Source organism: Polypterus senegalus, chromosome 13 (assembly GCF_016835505.1).
Source record: "Polypterus senegalus isolate Bchr_013 chromosome 13, ASM1683550v1, whole genome shotgun sequence".
Classification (NCBI taxonomy): Eukaryota; Metazoa; Chordata; class Cladistia; order Polypteriformes; family Polypteridae; genus Polypterus; species Polypterus senegalus.
Window position 1 is genome coordinate 94,143,538 of NC_053166.1, and position 21,408 is coordinate 94,164,945.

At 40.0% G+C, this 21,408-nt stretch overlaps 2 protein-coding genes across 4 annotated transcripts in view; both read left to right on the forward strand.

Moving 5' to 3' along the window:
* Window positions 1-4,804, forward strand: part of med25 (mediator complex subunit 25) — a 242,575-nt gene extending 237,771 nt beyond the window's left edge. For both annotated transcript variants that reach the window (XM_039774147.1, XM_039774149.1), the window contains exon 21: window positions 2,539-4,804. In XM_039774147.1, the coding sequence (XP_039630081.1) occupies window positions 2,539-2,645 (107 nt within the window). In that variant the 3' untranslated portion in view covers window positions 2,646-4,804. The remainder of the gene's footprint in view (window positions 1-2,538) is intronic.
* A 4,704-nt stretch (window positions 4,805-9,508) lies between these two features.
* Window positions 9,509-21,398, forward strand: lrrc4ba (leucine rich repeat containing 4Ba). 2 transcript variants are annotated; one of them, XM_039774812.1, is made up of 4 exons: window positions 9,509-11,119; window positions 12,050-12,385; window positions 17,632-17,962; window positions 18,261-21,398. In XM_039774812.1, the coding sequence occupies exons 3-4, from the start codon at window positions 17,696-17,698 to the stop codon at window positions 20,139-20,141; spliced, it is 2,148 nt and encodes a 715-aa protein (XP_039630746.1). In that variant the 5' UTR covers window positions 9,509-11,119; window positions 12,050-12,385; window positions 17,632-17,695; the 3' UTR covers window positions 20,142-21,398. The 2 variants fall into 2 exon arrangements, with proteins under 2 accessions (XP_039630746.1, XP_039630747.1); XM_039774813.1 differs by lacking the exons at window positions 9,509-11,119; window positions 12,050-12,385 and adding an exon at window positions 16,933-17,101.
* The last annotated feature ends 10 nt before the right edge of the window (window positions 21,399-21,408 follow it).

The following is a 21,408-nucleotide window of genomic DNA, read 5'->3' on the forward strand; positions in this document are numbered from 1 at the left end:
ACTTAAGCTCTTCCAGAATGGAGCTGCTCGATTGGTGTTCTCTGTCCCTCTTTTCACTCCCTTCTATGCATATGTTTTAGTCCCTTTACTGGTTTCTTGTTGCTGCAGGCATCCAGTTCAAAACTCTTGTCTTGTAGTTCTTTAAATATTTCTCCTCAGTATTACCAGTCTTGGTCTCTCCATATGTATCTTCAAGAAGGTCTGCCTCTGCCTGTCTGCTAAATGTTTCTCCTCTTGCTAGACTTACCAAGACTAGGCAATGTGTCTCTGTTTTTGCTCCAAAGTTGTGGAATGATCTCCCTTTGGCTGTTTGAACTGCACCCATTTTACTCATGTTTAGGCGTCTTTTGAAAACGCACCTTTTCATGAATACTTTGGAACTTCTTAGTGTTTCTTCTACAGGATCGCTGCTGTTGTACTGACACAGTTTAGGATACTGATTTTTATCTTAGTCTAGTTGGAGGCATAATTATACAGTAGTAGTGTACACTCTCTTGCTCGTTTTTTTTATCTTGTTCTCTGTTGCTTTTGATGAGTACACTTCTAACCATTCTTGTATGTATTGCAGTTTGTTTTGTAAGTCACTAAATAATGTAGTTTTTATATAATAATAATAATAATAATGCATAGCTACTTATATTTTTTTTACTGAAGTCTTTTACCAAATACTGATGACCCTTGTCTGCAGTCCCATTCTGAACCAGTAAGTCATCATTCTGCTGTGATTTTTGTATTCATTTCTGACATATTTGAACTGTTTTGTAGATTGGTTTACATGTAAATTCAGAGCACCCCTTTGGTTGCAATTTTTCTTTCTTTTTTTCCCTTTTCATTTTGTCACAGCAGTAATGCCTAAGGATCCTCACAATTAACACCTCATGTTCAAGGAAATACTCTGAAATGATTTTCAGTTCCAGGAATCTTTAATTTAATATTCACAGACATGACCTGAAAATGAACAGAGTATAAATAAAGCACAACAAAGTTTTGCCCAGTTCCATATTTGATTTTTATTATTTCTAACCTCAAGACAATGTATACTATTAAATGACCATGAAATTGTTAATTTTGTGTGAACTGTTCAGGTAAATGTATTATGTTGCACTTTGATTAATTTAGAGTTGAAGCCATAGAAGATTTAAAAAATGAATCAGCAGTGGCCTATTCGTTGTGGAATATGAATATTTTTTAGTTGTTACATCTGTTTTTATACATGGGAAAAAAACTAATGCCAAGGTTACAGATAAGTACCCAAAAATTGAATGGAGACAGTGAACAACTGCAGCAAGCTGCTTTGTTAAGAGGCAGTATGGGCTCCAGACTACATGCTAACAAAATGTGATGCAGCAAAAATAGTATATATGGATAGATTTTAATTTTGAAATGTTTTCTATTTTGTTACTATACCATAGCTGTTTTATCTGCATTCGAAAGACCTGAAAGGCTCAATTTTGGTAAAAATGAAACGTTTTAATTAGCTTATTGTCAGCAGAAAAAAGTTTTTAATTACGATCAATGTTAATTCTTTATCAAATAAAGGTTACTTCTGTGCACAGGCTTCAGTTTAAACTCTGGACTTGTTTATTTTCCTTTTTTTATTTGACTGGCATCTATGTGCATTTACTGATTTATCAGAATATTTTTCCAATATATTTTGCCTGATGAACAGTTAATCCTGCTAAAAGCATACAAATGCATATGCTTACTTCAACAGTTGTTAAAATTATACCATGACCAGTCCTCATTATCATATAGTATGTATTAGATTAAGTATTATATTTTGTAACAGGTCTTGTTGTATTACTGATGTTCTGGTTACATTTGTGATCTTTCTCAAAAAGAGGGATTTTATTTATGAGAAATTGGCACTCACTGCCATAATACATATTTCATTGAACAGAAGAATTAGTGATGATGTCGTGTTAAATGGACTGAAAACCTCAAAGACTTCAAAAAAAGCTGTATTTTACTGTGCATTATATGTTTAAGTGTACTTAGAAAAGTTTTCTTTTCCTCTACTTTTCTCCAATATAATGCTTGAAAACACAAGCAGATTTACAGTATACTGTATAATGAGAGGATGCACCCACTTGTCTCTTTTATGCAGCCACTAGACCTTAGCCACATGACTGGGCTTGGGTCCGTTATTTTAACTGTGGTTACCCACCTCTGTTTTAAAGAGTGGTTTTTACTAATGGTTTAACTTTAATGCCTTGGAGATTTGGGAATTTCTGGTTATGTTTCTGCACAACTGCAGAATCTGAATTCATTTAAGCCAGTTAGAGTAGAATTTAAAAATGACTCAAATGATGCATCTGACTACTCATGTCTGAACAGCTTGTTAGTTAAATTCATTTTCACTAATATTTTTGTCACTAGTGCCTTAAACAATTGAAACACATTCCAAATAGTAATTTGGCTCATAGGGTACTTTAAACATCTTGTCTAGAGTTGTGTTGCAAGCTTTTCCTTAGAAGGTGTGTGTAATTCCATTAAATATTTGTTTCTCCATCTATACCTGTGATTTCATCTCTGCAGGTCAGATGCTGTTGGCTCCCAGTTCCAGAGGCAATGTCCCACAGCCACCTGGCCTTCAGACGGTACCAAGTGTGATGGAAGATGACATATTGATGGACCTCATTTAAGAAACTTTTTTGTCACTGCTAACTTGACATTCAACCCAGTGCTGGCTTAAAGTCACATGAACTTTGAACTTTCAGTGGAAAAAGTCCCATCAGTGGGGTGTTCATTTTGTTTCTTTCTCTTTTACTTTTCTGAAGCAGTCAGGGAGATTTTTAATTTAAGAGGAGTTAGGAAAATGTTCCTTTCTTCCTTCAAAATATAATTGGAACATTGATTCATTCATTGAGTTTTCTGCTCTTTTTTTTTGTTTCACTCTCTTTTAATATAAGGAAGTGAGTATTACAAATGTTTTCACCCTTAACAGCCTACACTGCTCTGTTAGTGATGTGAGTTTATTTCCTTATGCTTTATTGAACAGGTATGTAAAGGGTGCATGAGAACGCAAGGAGGTGGACTTTCAAATTAGCAAAGCACTACATTGATGACTTTTAGGGTCAAATGGCAAATTATAGTTCTTATTGTCAAACATGGCAGTCCAAAAGCTGGATTCAAGTGCAGATTAACGATGTCATGAAACACAGGCATAATGGAAATGTATGCAAACACATGGGCATGCATTCCTCTTAATAACTGGGGTCAGTAACAATTAACAAAATAAAATTATGGTCACAGGCTGACTTGGCTGAAAGCCTAAAGTGTAAGTAGTTAATGACTTGCAGAATTTTGCTTCATACTGAGTCTCATCCTCCCGGTTTTCTTATTGTAAAATAAATGTTGTAAAGTATTAAATCTCAACTAACAGTATCTCACACTGAGCACTTCCTGTAATTTTTACTTATATGTACAAATATATGTAATATTATCCTAAAGAAAACAGATATACACAAACAGAAGAACTGCTAATTCTGATAGACAAAAAATGTCCTTTTCCCAAGTTTGCTCCTGCTAATTAAAGCAGGTCTCCTTAGTAAGTCTGGTTGCAGTGGTGTTTCAATTAATCAGTCGCAGCAGCTCATTAGTCAATAGGAAGGGCTCCACTTTGCCTGTTTGCTCACTCCTCCTCATCCTCCTTTAGGCTGTCTTGATTTTCCGGTAGCTGCATTTACTTCCTCTTGCCCTTCTTTTTATTCTCTTGCTTATTCTCATCTCTTTTGATCAGTATGCTGTGCACAGCATCAGTTGCCTACAGCAGCTGGGGGAGGAGAGGGGCTGATTGACTCAATCAATTTAACTGGCATAACCCCTGAAATTACTCTGTGTCTCCTCCAATAGGTGGCGATACAGATGTCAATAATACATTTAAGTGAATTTGAAGGTATAAATGTAGATGCTTATATGGTTATGTCATTTTCACATATACGTTTCTCTTCCATATCTCCTACACTAACTTTTGCTCAATAATTCAATTGTTTGCCTGCAATGGGGTCTCACATTTAAATTCAGTGTATCTTGGCCACCTGGGAGAGTGTGAATGAGAATGTGTGCAGTGGTTGTTTTCATTGCCAGCAGTAGAGGCCGCTGTGGAAGATGGAGATCACCATGCCCCTCCCCAACATAGTGCCACTAAGACTTGACCCACTTTTGTGCATCGCTGAGGAATTCTCACTCTACTTCCCTGTAACTCTCTACCTAAGAACACCCAAAACTGTCTCACCCCCTCATGATAGCCTGGCCTACCCTGTTTCTGTAAGTAAATTCAAAAGCATGCAGCTTTTGAGAAGATTCAGCTGAAGGGCTGCATTTGAACTGTGTGAATCTGTCGTGGTGCTAACCAGCATCAAAATCCCAGGACTTCACTGCACTGTGTTTTGTTGTATATGTGTCTTTAGAGAAACAATTATTGTTATATCTGTCTAGCTGTATACATTTAGCTATATCCAAGACATTTAAAGCTGTTGTGTTACTGTTTTAGTCAAATGCAAATAATACTTGAAAAAACAAAATAATCTAAAGATCTTAGCTTAAAGGATACATTTCCCAAAGATCTCTGAAGTAATTACATTTATAAACTTGTTGGCATGAACTTGTTTTCCTTAAAGTGTACTAAATTAAGTTATGAATACATTTCTATTTATTACCTTTTAAACAATCAGAATGCAAAATTGGATGGTTCCATTTCCAAAAACAATTACATGTATGAATAATAACTGTATAACTTATGTTTATACTGTAAAGTTTTTCATTAAAAAAATGAACTTGGAAAAATAAACCCATAAGCACATTTCACTCTGTTTAGGTCATGTTTTTGAAGAATAAATCGAGTTGTGCAGTAAATGATCTCAGTTGTCACCTTGTTTGTTGTGGTAAAAAAAATCATTGCTCAGCTCTGTTTTATACACTTTTATTTTCAGTGGTGAAAATCAGCTGATGAATTTATCATCTTGTTTTTCTCTCCCTTTGGACATTCTGCAAGCAGTAAGACAAATGGCTCACTTATTTTTTTTCAGTATATTTATTGTCAACACTGAAATATCTCTTGAGGAAGTCCACTGAATGTTGTGGTTCTTTTTTTGTTAACTTGTCTTTGATGTAAATGTTTGAGCTGAATAGTCCATGACAATTCTGTAGTTAATCTCGTTCAATGGGCAACATTTCTGAACATCCGATAGAGATTTGAGCAACACTATGACTTTAAAGTTGGTAATCTAAATTAAATAAGACACTTAGCTCTGTGGTACAGATGAAATATAACATTTATTCATAAGCTTTTCCCTTTAAGAGTCTGCAAGTAAGCAAAATAAACCTGGTTGAAGTGGTGTGTATATAAACATAAAACATGAAGTGTGGTATTCAAAGACATTTTTTTTAAGAATAGCGCAGTTACTAATACCTGGAACTGAGGTCAGGCTGACTGCTTGGTTCCAGTGATTTTTTCATTAAAAACATTCAAGGGTGCACACATTGGACATTGTGTACACAAAATAGATTTTTTTTACTGTGTTTTAAAAATGATGTATTTAATGTGATGGCCCTCAGTAGTGATGCACTCTTCGAGACGATTTCTGAACGCTTGCATGACTCATTCGGCTCAGCCATTTCAAGAGGAATAGCATCCTTGAGTGCTTCAAAGGTTTGAGGTAGGTGTTTGTATACCTTCGGCTTGGGATTGCCCCACAAGAAGAAATCACATGGAGCGAGATCAGACAAACATGAAGTCCTCCCGACACTGCTTTGCAGGGAGACAAGCTTCCCCGGATACATCTCATGCAAAACTTGCATGGATCTCCGCACCATATGAGCTATTGCTCCATCCTGTTGAAACCAGGCATCCACCACATCCATTTCTTCCAGTTGGGGCTGCAAAAAGGTCTCTAGCATTTTAATGTAATGTTCTGAAGTGATGGTGACCGTTGCCCAACCCAAAACGTTAGAGCCTACAATGCCAAATTCTGCAACAGTGCACCAAACTGTGCAGGGGTCTCTGATGAAGTTCGCAAGTGTTAGTAGTGAACATTTTGACTGTTTATGCAGCCGTTCAAATGGAAATGTGCCTTGTCGCTCTGCACATGACGATGGCATTTCGATGAACGGTTTGCAGAATGTTGCCGCACAACTCTCTATGGCTCTCCCAGTCTGTCTCATTGAGTTCCTGCACTACTATCTTTTTGTATGGATGGAAATTATGGTCCTCATGAAAAGTCTTCCTCAAAGATGTGTTGGAAATGCCTAAGGCAGAAGCATGTTTATGCGCTGAACGTCTAGGAGACTGCAAAATTGATGCCCTTGCAGCTTGCATGTTTTTAGGCGTTCGTATTGTTCTTGTTGTACCCATCTGTCTAAATTTAGTCACCCTCTGGAAAATTGTTTTGCGATTTGTGATCTCACCGTTAGGAGGAATGCTGAAGTGTGTTCGGAAGGCACGTTGAGTAGTGATGATGGATTTGTTGTTTTTGAAGAACGCTTCAACAGCAAAAGCATGGTGGGCACCTGATCAAGGACTGTTGCCGACTGAAAACGACAAGGGATCGCCTATCAAAGGACCCCCCCATCCCAACCCACTCTACCTCGCGCAATGACCTTGAGAAATGTGGTACTTCATTTTGGCTCACCCTGTACATTAATTACATCAAATGCTATTATCAGAAATCCAATTTACTTTTCTCCAGGGAATACCAAGAGAAAATGACTATTGTGTCATGTTTTACTTATTTTTTCCTCCGCACAGATTTTCTTCTATTTGATAATTATGCATCTACTTTCTTTTTACAGAAATAATTTTCCATGTCATGTTGTATACTGGCATCAGGGCACTCTCTAATAACCAGACTTAGCCTGTTTTCATCGAGATCCCAATGCAATTATGAAAGTGGCATTAGTGTACTGTTTAAGATTCACATTTTGTCCTCATTTTTACAATATTTTGTATTGCAACAAAAGTATTTAAAAAAACTAGATTGGTGTCATTCATTTCCTTACACTGTAATTTTGTCATCTTAACTTTCCATTCTGATGTGCCCAGATAACAAAATGGATAAGTCACCGTACGGAGAGCAGTGTCTTTGCATGGTTCACTCCGAGTCTGGGCTTTTAGGGAGTAGTTCCCAAGTTCAGTCCTGGAAGACCACTGTGGCTGCAGGTTTTTATACAAACAAATTTGTACTTTTACTTGGACTCCTAACTTAATTCAACAACCTTTTATTGCCAAGTTCCTGTGTCTTAAAAAAATGGCAAGACTGAATTTGTAAATGTTTATTAGGAAGCCTTAGTGCACGTCACATGCAGACACTTTCAAATGTTTTTATCTTTATGGTTTTCATCATCCTTATCATGATTTTCATTCCAGTTTTTCTGGTGTCCAGGCCATTATCAACAAATAAGCACACTAATGGATGTGGCCACAGCCGTTCACCATTCTGTGTTGTCTGTGCTGGGTCTACATCATTCACTGTTAATAGTCGTAATTAGAATGCAATTGATAGAGAAAAAAACTGTTGATTTATTATGAAAATTACACGATGGGCACGTGCTATTGCAAAAATTCAGATGTTTCTAAATGTATAATAAATGCAAATCTCACACTACCATGCTTTTCTGAATGCAAAATAAGAGGAGAGAAAAAATAAGACTAGCTAATTAAACAATGAGAACAATTCAAGGTAAAGTTGATTGTGAAACTAATTGGAATGAAAACCTGCAGTCACAATGGCCTTCTAGGCCTGAACTTGGGACCCGTTGTTCTAGAGTGCCAAACCAGTTCAAAGTTAGGCTATAAACGTAACCACTGTAAATACAAAAGCTAGAAACCACTGAACTATATGCCACTTCATCTCTTCTACACATCATTTATAAGCATGTATCACACTTAGATTGTTCCTGAACATGTTCATAAAAATAAAATCCTTGTGTTCTGACACTGCTATTCTTATGTTTGATTATGATTGTAATTTTTGTGTTGTATGAAGCAGGCTGAGTGTCAGGTCATCCCCACCTTTTTGATCATAAACTTTTAAGGATGGGCATGTTAAAATTAGGGAGCACATTGTTTTCTGGTTCTGTTTAAGCTGGAGGTCCAGCAAGAGCCACAATAAAGTTTAGTGTGTTGGTGGCACATGGTGCGCTCACAAAGTCATCTGTATCCGAGTTCTAATAAGCTTACATGTAACCACTGTAATGAATGCCTAATTTCAAAGCTTGTTTTGTTAATACATAGATGACACCCCATACTGTGATAAAAGCCATCACGCTGTCATAGCTTAAGGTATCCTTGAGAGATAGTATGTGAACAAGAGGGATTGTTCTGACATTGAGATTGTTGCATGATGGATACCGTGTGCACTTCCTAAGCGAGTCACGCATAATAACTGAAGAACATTAAAATGTATAAAAAACAGTAGGCCAATTTGGAAGCCTACTAATATAATTTTTCTTTTGCCTGTATTATGCAGATGTTGTTGCATGCTTTTAATGTGTACAATTTCAAACTTGCTTAATCTTATGAACGCTCTTGGGGTCCTCAGCCTATCCTGGCAGCAGTGGCCACAAAGCAGGAAACTGCTGTCTTTTCAAATGAAGTAAATAAGCTAGGCTTCTTGTGGGAAATAAGTGAGTGAATGCTAAATAGGAGTTGACTCCTATTATAAGGACTGCTCAACAATATACATATGAGCCTTGTCACTTTTCTTTGTCTTTTGTCTTGCAGTCCAGCTTTTGTAAAAAATCAACATAGGAGGACTGGCCTCTGATTTTTAAAATGCACCAGCGAGCAGAAACTTGCGGTATAAGCATAAAAATACATGCCTTTGTGAAATGTTCTGCTGTCGTATGGCAACTCTTTGCATGCACACAAGTAAAGTAGAATGCCCCCCAATCCACTAAGCAATTTCAGAAAACTGGTGCTCCATCCCAGAACAGACTAGCAGAGAGGTTATTGGAGTAAGAGAGGGAGGAAGGGAAGGGGGGGTACAAAGAGAAGAGGGAGGGAGTGAGACTGCACTGCTGTGTGACTGGAAACTCTAATCACGCAACAAAGAACAAATTATTTGCCTTCTATAGAAAAGAAAGTCGGAGAGAGAGAATGGGGGCCGAGGAGAGGGGGGATGGGAGCGCATCTTTGAATCCTGATCCATTTTATATATTTACGAATTGTTTCAAAGATGCACATATAGTGTAGTGCTTACCACTGTGTCTTTATGGAAAGCCTTTAACAGAAAGAAGGGGCTTCCATCGTTCAAAATGCCGATAGCGGATTCCATTCTGATGCTCCAATCAATGTGTTATTTTAAAAGATACAGCCTCGTCCGGATATATATGGATATGGACATGCGGTATCTTTCATGATGTGAGCAACTACGAATTCATACCAGATAGACATCTCCCAGTCACCCCGAGTGGCGTGCTGGGTCTGACCCATTGCCACGTTTAGACTCCCCAAAATCCACCCCCACGCCGACAATCAACCCCCCCAACCCCCGCACGCGCACAGTCTTTGCTTGTCACTGAGGCATCAGGAGTAAGGCAACATGGAGCTTCCGCAGCGAAGAACAAGAGGGGCGAGTGCCTAGGAAAACAAACGAAGGAACGAAGAACGCGCAGAAGGAACGTAAAGGGGAACAGAGCCAGAGGAGGAACGTGGTTGCACTTTCTTATAATTCCGCAGTATCGGATTTGAATTCCTTGTGGATTATTCGGGGGGTCTGCAGACGTGGCCGATTCAAGGTACCCCGCCCCCTACACCCACCTTTCCCCTACTCGCTTCCCCAGTCCATGCAACAGAAAATATCAAGGCTCCGAAAGTAAAAGAGCCTGTATTTGGCCCGAATTTTCGGTTTAAGTCGGTTACCTCTTTACGTTTCCCACCACCTCCTTGGCGGAATTCCACCTCAACGCGACTTGAGAAGAGTCGCTATTCACCTGGGCATCCAAGGAGATGTGTTTCATTAATACGCATGTCTACCGAGGCATTTCTACAGATCAACAATGGTGATGCACATCTCGGAATGTCTCGAGTCGTGTGTGGAAGCAGGTCTGACAAAAATGGAGTTTAGTGATAATAAAGTTCAAGCTTCTTAAGACGTCTGAAGATATAACTGAAGCAAACACACACACACACGCACGCACACTTCCGGACAAGAAAAAAGTGGATGCGCAGCCTGTCTCCGACCTGCATTCCCTCTGTCCGCCGTACATCGGCAGTGATTCGGCTCAACTCGGCTCGGTTCGGCTGATTTCGACAGGCTCCGTCTTAGGCACGGCACCGCAGGATGCAGCGACCGTCGAATAAAGCATTTTAAGAAAGCCAGCCTTTAAAACACCAAGAACTCGCAGCCGTGTATTTTTATCTTTTAACGTACACGAAAAAGACTGCATGATATACATACGTGTTTACACGAAAATGGCATAATATGTATATCGCTCCACGTATGAATTTCTTGATTCACCGCGGCGAAGAGTGGATGGAGCTGCTGGAAAAAGATCTTGGAATAATTTTAACTGTGTAAATATTCGGAGCTGTCTAGTTTTGAATCTGCAAATACAAGTGATTTGAGGGAAAGGAGGAAACTGATCTTGAAAAACAATAATTAAATAAAGGAACTATTTTTTTCGCGCCGATGGATTGTGCTTGAAGGTCACGATTTCCAAGACCTGGCGAATGGAGGAAGACCGATCATCCTTTTCAGTTAAAGATGACTTTAATTGCTAGCTGATATCCAACTGAAATTACTTTCTTTTTGCTCTCGGAGACACCTGTTCGGCAGTCTGGACTTTAATTATACCTATCAATTTCGTTTTGGATGGCATTATTGAATTCATCTGAAGCTGCTCTTCTTTCTTAAAATCACGTTTCGTATTTCATTTTTTTTGCATAGGACACCCGTTATCTGAATACAGTGCCTGAAGAGATTCGATTTAGATATCAGTGTTCATTTTTAGACGGTGGCTATTATTTCATTAATTGTTTTCTCTCTCTCTCTCTCTCTCTCTCCCTCGTGCGCGCGCTCTATCTCTCTCTCTCCCTCTCCCTCTCTCGCGCTCTCCCTCTCTCTCGTATTCCTACCGCTATGATGGCGAGGCTGCATTTTGTGATTTCTTAGCACAGGTTTGTTTGGATCTCATATCATTTTGTGCCTCTTTGCTGTGCGCGTCGATGTTTTATTTTGACTGCAGAGATAAAATAGCTGACACACTCGCCGAGAAAGAAAGATTTTCTAGTAGACTGGATATCGATTTTCAGTTATTTCGCATCTTTGCGTCCCATTTGTTACGTCGTCGATATTTTTGAGGACTTCGGTATTTCATACTCGCGGATGAGTAGATTAGTGGCCGTATTGCTGCCGAAAAATTTTAAAATAATTGCTGCTTGAGTTAATTTGAAGTCGGGTAGGAAACACCCCCCTCCCCTTCCAGTCCCCCATGGAAAAAAAGCAAATCGGTGGCCGTAGATGATAAACGGGCAACACTGTCATTTCCTTAACGCGAGAGATTTGATTTACCGTTGATTCTTAACGTGTGTTTTGAACGAAGATTTCACTATTAGAGATTTCCGTTGTCACGTATTATTTGCTCTACCTGCTGTGATTAACTCTTACTGCGCTCCTATGCTTAGGTTGCTTGGCTGAAAGACTCATTATGCTGTCCAGTGATTGCACATCTTAGCACATGCACTACACTGGCAGCTTCCATTCATCTTCTCACTATGTCATATTGTGGCTTTAAACTGACCGATGTGAAATAAATCCATTCCACCGAAAAATAACCATCTAGCAGCAATCCAAGTTTGAGGTGGATGGGGTTTGGAAAATTTCCAGATTTAAAACCTCAAACCCTTAGAGTTGCTCGTGTTCAGTTCAGCAGCTAAATTCCTTGGCATAGTGGAGGTCACAGTTAAATATAGTCGTCATAATTTGGTAAGATGCAGACTGGGAGAAAAGTGACTAGAATTCCAGGAGGGAGAGCTGGGTCGCAATGATGAGTTAGTTACAGATTCCATTCTTTTTATTTTTTTCTTTTTTTTTTTCTTTCTTTACAGATCGATTCTAATTAGAAGTTCTTGATCACATCATTGAAATTTGTGTTGTTTGATGTGCCCCCCCCCGCCCCCAAATAGATAGGTTATGAATATTAGAGAATGAAGTTCTGTGAGACAGCAGGCTGTTGAATCATTTCTTCCGTTTCTGGATTTGAAGTTGATTTTTTTATTCATCCCTGAAAGTTTATTATTATTATTATTATTATTATTATTATTACCACCGGGTGGGGATGGAACAAGGAGGCGGGATATCAGTCGGATCTGATCTCAAAAGGCACCACCCCCCCTCTGCCTTTGCTGCTGCTGCTGCTGCTTCTGCTGCTGAGACACAAAATGGTGAGTGATCTCCATAGCAACTAAGGCTGTTTTAGTCTTAGTACTAGCGACGTGGTGATGGAGGTTTGAGCTACTGATTTACCTCAAAAACACAGAGACAGAAGATGGTGGTGATGCTGTTATTTGTTGGGGGGTGGGGGTCTGGGGGAGTGTAATTCTGGCTGTTTATTTGCTAGAAGGATTTGCTTCTTCATTTTCTTGGTATGTATGAGAGAAGATGGAGAACCTATGGGGGGGGTGTGCAGTTTCTGAATCTGAGGAGGTGTTACGGAGTTGGGACACTGGTTGCTCTTATAATGAATGAAAGGCTTAAAGGTGATGAATTTTTCTTCAACCCCCTTTCTCCCAACAATCACCCCCTCACACACACACACACTACCACCATCACACACAACAAAACAAAATGGTGCATGTGAAGGCAATGGAAATTGGAATTGTAAATTACTTTTGCCTGATGATTTTTATCCTGTGGGGTTTCTAGGAAAACTGTTTCAATTCTGGTGGCACCATTATACCATAGGTTGCAAAAGACAAGGTAGACCTTTACGGAGGCTTGAGGAGTTTAAGGTTCTGCATTTCAGTATTAAAGGGTAAGTCAGTGTCTGTGGAGACCAGGGCTATGAAGAATGGCAATGTCTGATGACACATGTTATTGAGGAGGCTGAGGGTGTTTGGCAGGGCAAGGTTGTGTGTGAGTGGACAGTCAAGAAATCTGACATGACAAGGTGTAGAAGGCTGTGTCATTTAGATTGTGGAAAAAACAATGTTCAGACATTCATACTTTTTCTGTAGAGAAGCAGCTGGAGTTATTTTGTCTGGATTTGTGCCTAACTGTTTCTGCGCAAGTGCTGCTTTAAGGTGGATGCAAAGTGAGAATTTTCCTTTATTGTTGCCCAGTATACATGGAAATAGAAGTTATAAAGGACAGTGCCATCAATAGATGTTCTATGACTCACTCAGGAGACATCTTTAGATTTCTGCAGTAATGGCAGATGTTTTAGAAGATACACTACATTGCAGATCTCTGTCTCTCACGGTATATGTCAGATGGAGAATCAGTATGTGGTGAAAAGAGAGCCTGTATTAAAATGAATAAAGAAAAAAGAATGGGCACAATCTTGACAAGATAATTTTAAAGAAATCCTTAAAGGATGGATGACGATGAGGAGGAGGAGGAGGAGTAGTGATGTGACCTACAGGTTTATGTTGGAGAGGCTGTGATTGCACAGGTGTATAAGAGTTAGCCATGAGGAGTATGTTAGTCCACTCAGATGAGCAGGTTTATGTAAAAATGACGAGAAGGGGAGTGCAAACTGGACAGGTGGAGAGAAAATACAAGCAGAGCACAACTTTTTCAGGGCAGGTGATTGGGCTTGTTTTAGTCAAGGAGGAGAGTAACCAGGACCTGCTAAACCATCTTACATGGCCTGAGTGGTTGAACAGTTTGTTATAGAAAGAAAGAGCACCAACTTGGCCTGGATTGCTGAATGCGCTTATGTAATAATGAGACCAACAGGTCAAACAGATGGAATGTCCCAGTCTGCATCGTTAATCAGACGTCTATATAAGCGATGGAAGAAAAGCGACTAGATATTTGAAAAGGTTTAACAGATTGGAGGACACATCTTGACTTAAGAAAAGAGTTTATATATTTTCATACAACAAATAAGAGAGAAATTGAACTTGGAAGATAGGCCAGCGTGACAGGATGTGGGTCAAAGAGACATACAGAAGAGAAGTAGTACCCTGACTGAATTTTATATAAAAGAGAATTGAGAGGAGATGTAGATTGAAAAGATGTGCATATGTATGAGAATCGGAAGCAACTGGGACATTTTTTTTGAATAGATTGTAGGATAAACTTGTACTGGACATGAAAATTTGTTTATAGAAAATGGTCGATCTGAACAGATTTATTTAAAAATGGTGTGTGGTGAAACACTCCTCTCACTCTATGTGTTACATATACATGTTACATATATATAGTAACAGGTTTCAAAGGTCAGAAAGACAGCATACAATAGAGAATGGGTCTGGTCTAAAAGGGTCCACACTTTTTAAGAATATACTATACAAGTGACTGGACATCTCCTCCAAGTGCTATAGTGGGTAAATGGGAATTAGGAGTAGCAATATGCTCACGTAAAGAATGTACTTTACTCTAAGGGAATAGAAGGGAAAGTAAAGGAATGCTAGAAGCAATGGAGGTCAGCAATGGGAGGTGGAACCTTTTGTCACATTATGAGGGTATTCGGCAAAGTTACAAGGATGCTGGGACATTTACCAAAAAAGAGGGTTATCTAGGGCCTCCTGGGGAGCTCTGGTGGGGCAATACTAGGATTTTTTGGAGGTTTTTCTGATACCAATACTAACCCATGGGTGATATTTATAAGCCATACCCTGGAAGTAGCCTATGAAACATGGAGTAGGGGGCCAAGTTGGGTCAAGGCCTTAACTGATACAAATATAGTGTAGTCAACGTTTTCAGAATTTGGGAGGCAAGTGTGAAAGTAGTCTTAATATATCAGCTACTGTGTTAATGGTGGGCAAGGAATAAAGTCACCCCAGCTGATATTTTGGGAACAGGCCCTCTGAAGTCACACTTGGCGGCACTGCCTGCATTTGTTTTATCTCTTTTTTGTCAAATACTTTGTGTTCTCTTTTTGATTATACCTCCCTTGTGTAGTTGATTATTGAAGCAGCCATTTTTATACCTTCAGCTTCTGTGGCACTTTATGTTCTGAGTCAAGGTGGCATACAACATGATTTTTGTGGATCAAGTAGGTTGAATGTCCTGATCTGCTTAGTTTAATTTGTGTATATACATATCAGAGATAAGAGGGTTCTAGGGAAGGAAAGGTCATCAAGTTTTCATAGATGAGACAAGACAGGAAATGTTCCTTTCAGAGATGTACAGGCTTGTGTATTTCAAGAGTAAATGGCTTGATCATTGGAGAACAAGTTTAACCTGAAAGGATGGAAAGATACTCTTTGACAGAATATTCGAGTAAGTTTAGTTTGAAGTGACAAACCACGAACAAGTGCATGTAGATAGGTTAGCTGGAGAGACTTGGCTGAATTACATGGATGCATCTTTGTTATGTGTAAGAACTCAGCAAATGCAGCTGAGTGGAGACATGTGCAGGGTTATATATTAGAGATAAGAGAAAGAATCTGTTCAGCATATCTTTTTTAATTTAAAGGGATGAACTATGAACTTGGACTTGATTTTAAAATATCTTTTTTTAGGAAGCCCTGAACAGAATGTGTGTGTACAAAAGAGTTGGGAGGAGAGGCTGGGTTTGAGTAGATTATATGTCCATTTAACTCATGAAGAGGTGTTCTTGTCCTGTCTATCGGGTCTGATTTGAAATAATGGAAAGGATAGCCGTGTACTAAACAGTTAATGCTTGCTTTGAAAGATATATATATAAACATGGATTCAAAAGGTATATCTCATAGACCTTTGAGCATTCTGGAGATGAATGCATGTTTATTTCATTAAAGATAAGAGGGTAAATAATACATTTTTGATGTAGGTTCAGCATGTTTCTAGAGGTTAAATAGATGATGAACATGATGGCAACTTATAAGGAAGGTATCAGGATTTATTAAAAAATATTTAATTTGAAAAGATGTGACTTTAGAGTTGCAGTGTGCAGTTCCATATATCTGCTTAAAAAAAGAAAGATATTGCCTGAACAAACTTGTATAGAAAAATTGGGATGAGAGAACAGAATTGGATAGGTAGACCAGGTTTGTGAGGTTTAAGAAAACGTGATTGAGTTTATTTAGCAGAGAAATGAGGTAAGACTTGCACTTGGTAGACAACCAGATCTATATAGGAGAGGCCTGATCTAAACATGTATGTGAGCTTTTTTTACAAGATGGAAAGCTAGACATGAACATGCAGCTAGTGAACAAGTTTATATCCTGTAGAGGACACAGGAGAAGAGCTCTTGAACTAGACAAATGAACTGAATGTTGGAAGGAGAGAGAGAGTGTGTTAAAACAGGGGTGCGTCCTCTTTCATAGGAGAAAACGGATTAGATGATGCTTCGTTTGGGTAAAGAAAAAGTGTGTAAATATTTCATAGTCTTCTCTTGGACCTTGTGAAAGCAAGGAGTAGAAGAAATAAAAAAGAGATTTCTGGGAATTTAAGAATAAGTAAGGAATTAAGCATTGCTTGGTTAGATAGTATTGAGAAAGAGACTCAAAGATACAAAGTTAAGAAAACAGTCTGTGTCACAGAGTACATCGGATATGGCATGTGAGTGGGTGAGAGGGGCGGAGGTGGAGAGGAAAATAAAAGATGGTGGTATTTGTAAGAGAAAAAGGGAGTCAGTGCTTTACCCTGTGTGTGAGAGAGTATTTCCATGACAACCCCATTGTAATGGTGGGAAAGAGTGGAAGGGAATATGAATGGGAATAGAAGGGAAGGAAGGAAGATTAAAAATCAGTGAGGGAGAGAGAGGCATGGAGAACCTGAAGAAACAGGGAACACAGAGAACTGAAGAAAGCAGGAAACAAGAAACAGCACATGAAAAATGAAAGACAGAGAGCGAGAGCCTTTGTGCTTGAAAGAAAAGGGAAAGCTGTATGTAATTTATGAAAGCTGAACATACAGTGAGAGTGTGGGAACACAAAGGAACTGGGATACTGGATTCTGTGGGGGATGAGACAGGCAGAAGGTGATGTTGGTACTTGATGAAGGAGGTAAAAAAATGATAATTTCTTAAATGGCTTAGTGGGGTGAATATGGGTGTAGCAGTCATATAAGGCCTCTGTATTCAATTACTATCATCATGGTAGAAGGGATGAGGCAAAGCTTTTCTGTTTTAGAGCTTGTTTGCTAGCTATTATGTATACAGCAGCTAAATGGAGAATTCTCCATCTGCTGTCCTGTTTCCATTCTGCCTATACAATAGATTTGGTTGCCTTTTCCTTCTTGCTGTGCATCAGTTTAATTCAAGATAATGGAGTCAATGTGATGGGGTGTAACAGAGTGTAATTTATGGAATCTTGATTGGGCAGCCCCTTAGTATTAAGTGAATTTGGCATTATATGATACTAATTCCAATTCAGAATGGTAAGGTGAATTCCTTCAAGTCTGTCTTTCTGTGATCATCCTGTGTATGCTGTTATTTTTCTAGTTTGTTCATGGTAAAAGGTTCTTTATTCTGAATTAGGTATATTTACAGTTCGTCTATAAAGCGTTAACTCTTTCTTCTTTGCTTTTTTTCCAGTAACTTACAATTGCTCTGCCTCTCTAACTCTTTGCTGTTCAAACCAGTGAGGGGACATGAAGAAATGGAAATGTCTCTTGCCACGGTAACCGGTGTCCGGAAAGAAGCCTGTTCCTTCTCCACACCTTCCTGCTTGAGGTGTCTCCTCCTCTTCCTGTTCGTTGTCTTGTTGCCGTGGCGAGATGTGAGTGGGGCTTCGCCATGTCCCTCCCCTTGCAGCTGTTCCAACCAGGCAAGTCGTGTGATTTGCACCCGCCGAGATCTACAGGAAGTGCCTGAGAGTATCTCTGTCAACACACGGTACTTGAACCTACAGGAGAATGCTATACAGGTGAGTGTGTTTTTTATTTCTGAAGGGAGTTTCAGAGACATTTAGTATCTTTAGATATTCCAATATTAATTCTCTCTGCCATCCTATATTTCTTTGTATATACTGATCAATGCATCAGATAGTGTGGCTTATCATTTCAAATCAAAGTGATTTCTCATTTTTCTATCTGGCAATTTACTTCTCTTGCTGTTTTCTTTCCATGCAAGTCTCTCTCTCTCTCTCTGTCATTATCTCATGCATTTCAAGATGACTGTCTTTTAGGCCCCTCACTGATAACACTTTCTTCTTTTCCCATCAGGTAATTCGGACAGATACCTTCAAACACTTGCGGCACTTGGAGATTCTGCAACTGTCAAAGAACATGATCCGAACTATTGAAGTAGGTGCATTCAATGGCCTGCCCAATCTCAACACCCTTGAACTCTTTGACAATAAACTAACACTGGTGCCCACGCATGCATTTGAATATCTGTCCAAGCTGCGGGAATTATGGCTGAGAAACAATCCCATTGAAAGCATCCCATCGTACGCTTTCAACCGCGTGCCATCACTGCGGCGTCTGGACCTGGGCGAGCTTAAGAAGCTGGAGTATATTTCAGAAGCTGCCTTTGATGGTCTACTCAATCTACGATATCTGAACCTTGGCATGTGTGGACTTAAGGACATTCCCAACCTCACACCTCTTGGGAAACTTGAAGAGCTGGAATTATCTGGGAATCGGCTAGAAATTATTCGTCCTGGATCCTTTCAGGGGCTTATGTCACTGCGCAAACTCTGGCTGATGCATGCACAGGTATCAGTCATAGAACGAAATGCCTTTGATGATCTCAAAAACCTGGAGGAACTGAACCTTTCCCACAACAACTTGCACTCTCTTCCCCACGATCTATTCACACCACTTCACCGCCTGGAAAGGGTGCATCTCAACCATAACCCTTGGATCTGCAATTGTGATGTGCTGTGGCTTAGCTGGTGGCTGAAGGAGACCGTGCCAAGTAATACTACCTGTTGTGCCCGTTGCCACGCCCCTCCGCTTTTGAAAGGAAGATACATTGGTGAATTGGACCAGAGTCACTTTACTTGCTATGCCCCAGTGATTGTCGAACCACCTACAGACCTGAATGTAACCGAGGGCATGGCAGCAGAATTAAAATGTCGAACGGGAACAACAATGACATCTGTAAACTGGTTGACCCCGAATGGGACCCTGATGACTCATGGGTCATATCGAGTGAGAATCTCTGTGCTGCATGATGGGACTCTTAACTTCACCAACGTGACAGTGCAGGACGCAGGCCAGTACACTTGCATGGTGACCAACTCAGCAGGCAACACAACTGCCTCAGCTGTGCTAAATGTTTCAGCTGCTGATTCTGGCAGTAGTTTTAGTTACTTCACCACAGTCACTGTTGAGACAGTGGAGTCAAATGCGAGGGAGGATGCTGTACGACAGAACACAAACGAGTCTACTGTACGATTTAGTATATCCACCCCCTCTGAGAGCTGGGAAGGCTGGGTTTCAACTTCTACAACAACCACATCACCCCACTCTACACGATCGAATGAACGGGCTTTCACTGTGCCCATAACAGTAGTGACAGAGAGTGTACCAGGCTTGGATGATGTGATGAAAACCACCAAGATCATTATTGGCTGTTTTGTGGCCATCACTTTTATGGCAGCTGTGATGCTGGTGGTCTTTTACAAACTGCGAAAGCAGCACCAGTTACATAAGCATCATGGGCCTGCACGAGCCATTGAGATTGTCAATGTGGAGGATGAGCTTACAGGAGGTGCGACTGCTGGAGGAGGCAGTGTTGGGGGCATTTCTGGGGGCACAGGACTCTTACACGGAAGCGGCGGCACCCTCAGACTTCAGTCTTCACATTCCCAAGAGGGCAATGTGATGACATTGCCTTCCATTGCACGTTCTGATCACCTCAATCACTACTACAAGGCCCATTTTAACAATAACATCCTCTCTAGTCGCAGCAGTGCTCTCTCAGGGGGCTTGACCTCAAACCTGCTGTCATCATCTTCAGCCAATACCAATCCACTCACCTCCCCTTCCCTCATCCTCCAGGGACCGAAGAACAACTCAGTGACATTGAACTCCGTTCATGAGCCCTTGCTCTTCAAGAGCAGCTCCAAGGAGAATGTCCAGGAAACTCAAATTTAGCTGCTGCTGGGATGTAGATTGATTAAAAAAGGGAGGGAGAGAGTGATTTGGGAATGGTGCATGTACAGGAGCTGGGGTAGGAACTGAGACAGAACAGCAGTGGGAAGAATATCAAGAGTATTTGGCATCCTGAGGCAATCAAGAAAGCTTTCACTAGACGCACACATGCTTTCCACACACTCCCACGCTCCACCGTGGTGCAACTAAACCCTTACCGTTTTGATAGAGTCATTGGTGGGGTGATAGGCATTTTCTTAAGAGTGAGAGGTTAGTAATGCTAAAGGCCCACAGTGAAGAAGAAGAGAGAGGTACACCTACATGAACCAAGCCAAAATTGCCTTGTTTCCTGGGGAAGCATCCCCTTGTTTTATTATGTGTTTACTGGTAAGATTTCAGTTGGACGGTAAGATGGGAAAGAACAAATAATGCTGGGTTAGTCTTATGAATTCTGCTCTTTATTATTGATGCCCTGTACATCCTCTGAATTTAGCTTAGGGGTCTTTTGGTAAATTCATGTCTTGTTAGTTAGTACAGGTTTTGACCTCTTCTGGGAAATATGGCATCAAGAACTCAGGAGAGATTGACACATGCTTGTAATGCAGAGTTCAAAGATCTTGTCCCAAGAACCATAATTTAGCAATGGTCCATCACTCCCTCATGCTCCTTCCCTCTTGCCTCCCGTTTTTGCATATGTAGGAGCTTTTCTGCTCTTGCCCTCCTATACATATTCTTGTAGTTCACGTTTTACATACCATGCCAGATGCTTGAGAAAATGTAGCCCTGAGATGACATGGGATGAAAGGGGATTGGTGGACTGGTAAAGTGCAATATGGTGATATGTTTCTGTCTTACTGTCCTTTTGGCCTTGGAGTTTGTCAATCAGGTGCCGCTGATCCTATGAAAACTCTGCTGTAGTGGCGACTTGTTTTCTGGGACACATTGACAATGGTTCGGGAAGAACAAGGGCCGCCGCATAAGACTCTGTATCAGTCTGAACATCGGCTGTTGTAGGCACACAACAACCTGAGAGCAAATTTCATCACAAAGGTACAAAAGAGTAAAGAGAACTTACAAAAAAACAAAATGTAATGGAAGGTGAAGTAAATTGCGCCAGTGTTAACTTCAGTTGTGCCAAGACATTATTATATTCATTATTTTAAAATTTTTACTTTTGGAAAAATGAAGATGTGCACAAAATATTAAATATAGCTGATTTCTTGTGAATTTTGGGAACAGCAAAAAAAAAAAAAAAAAAAAGACACAATTA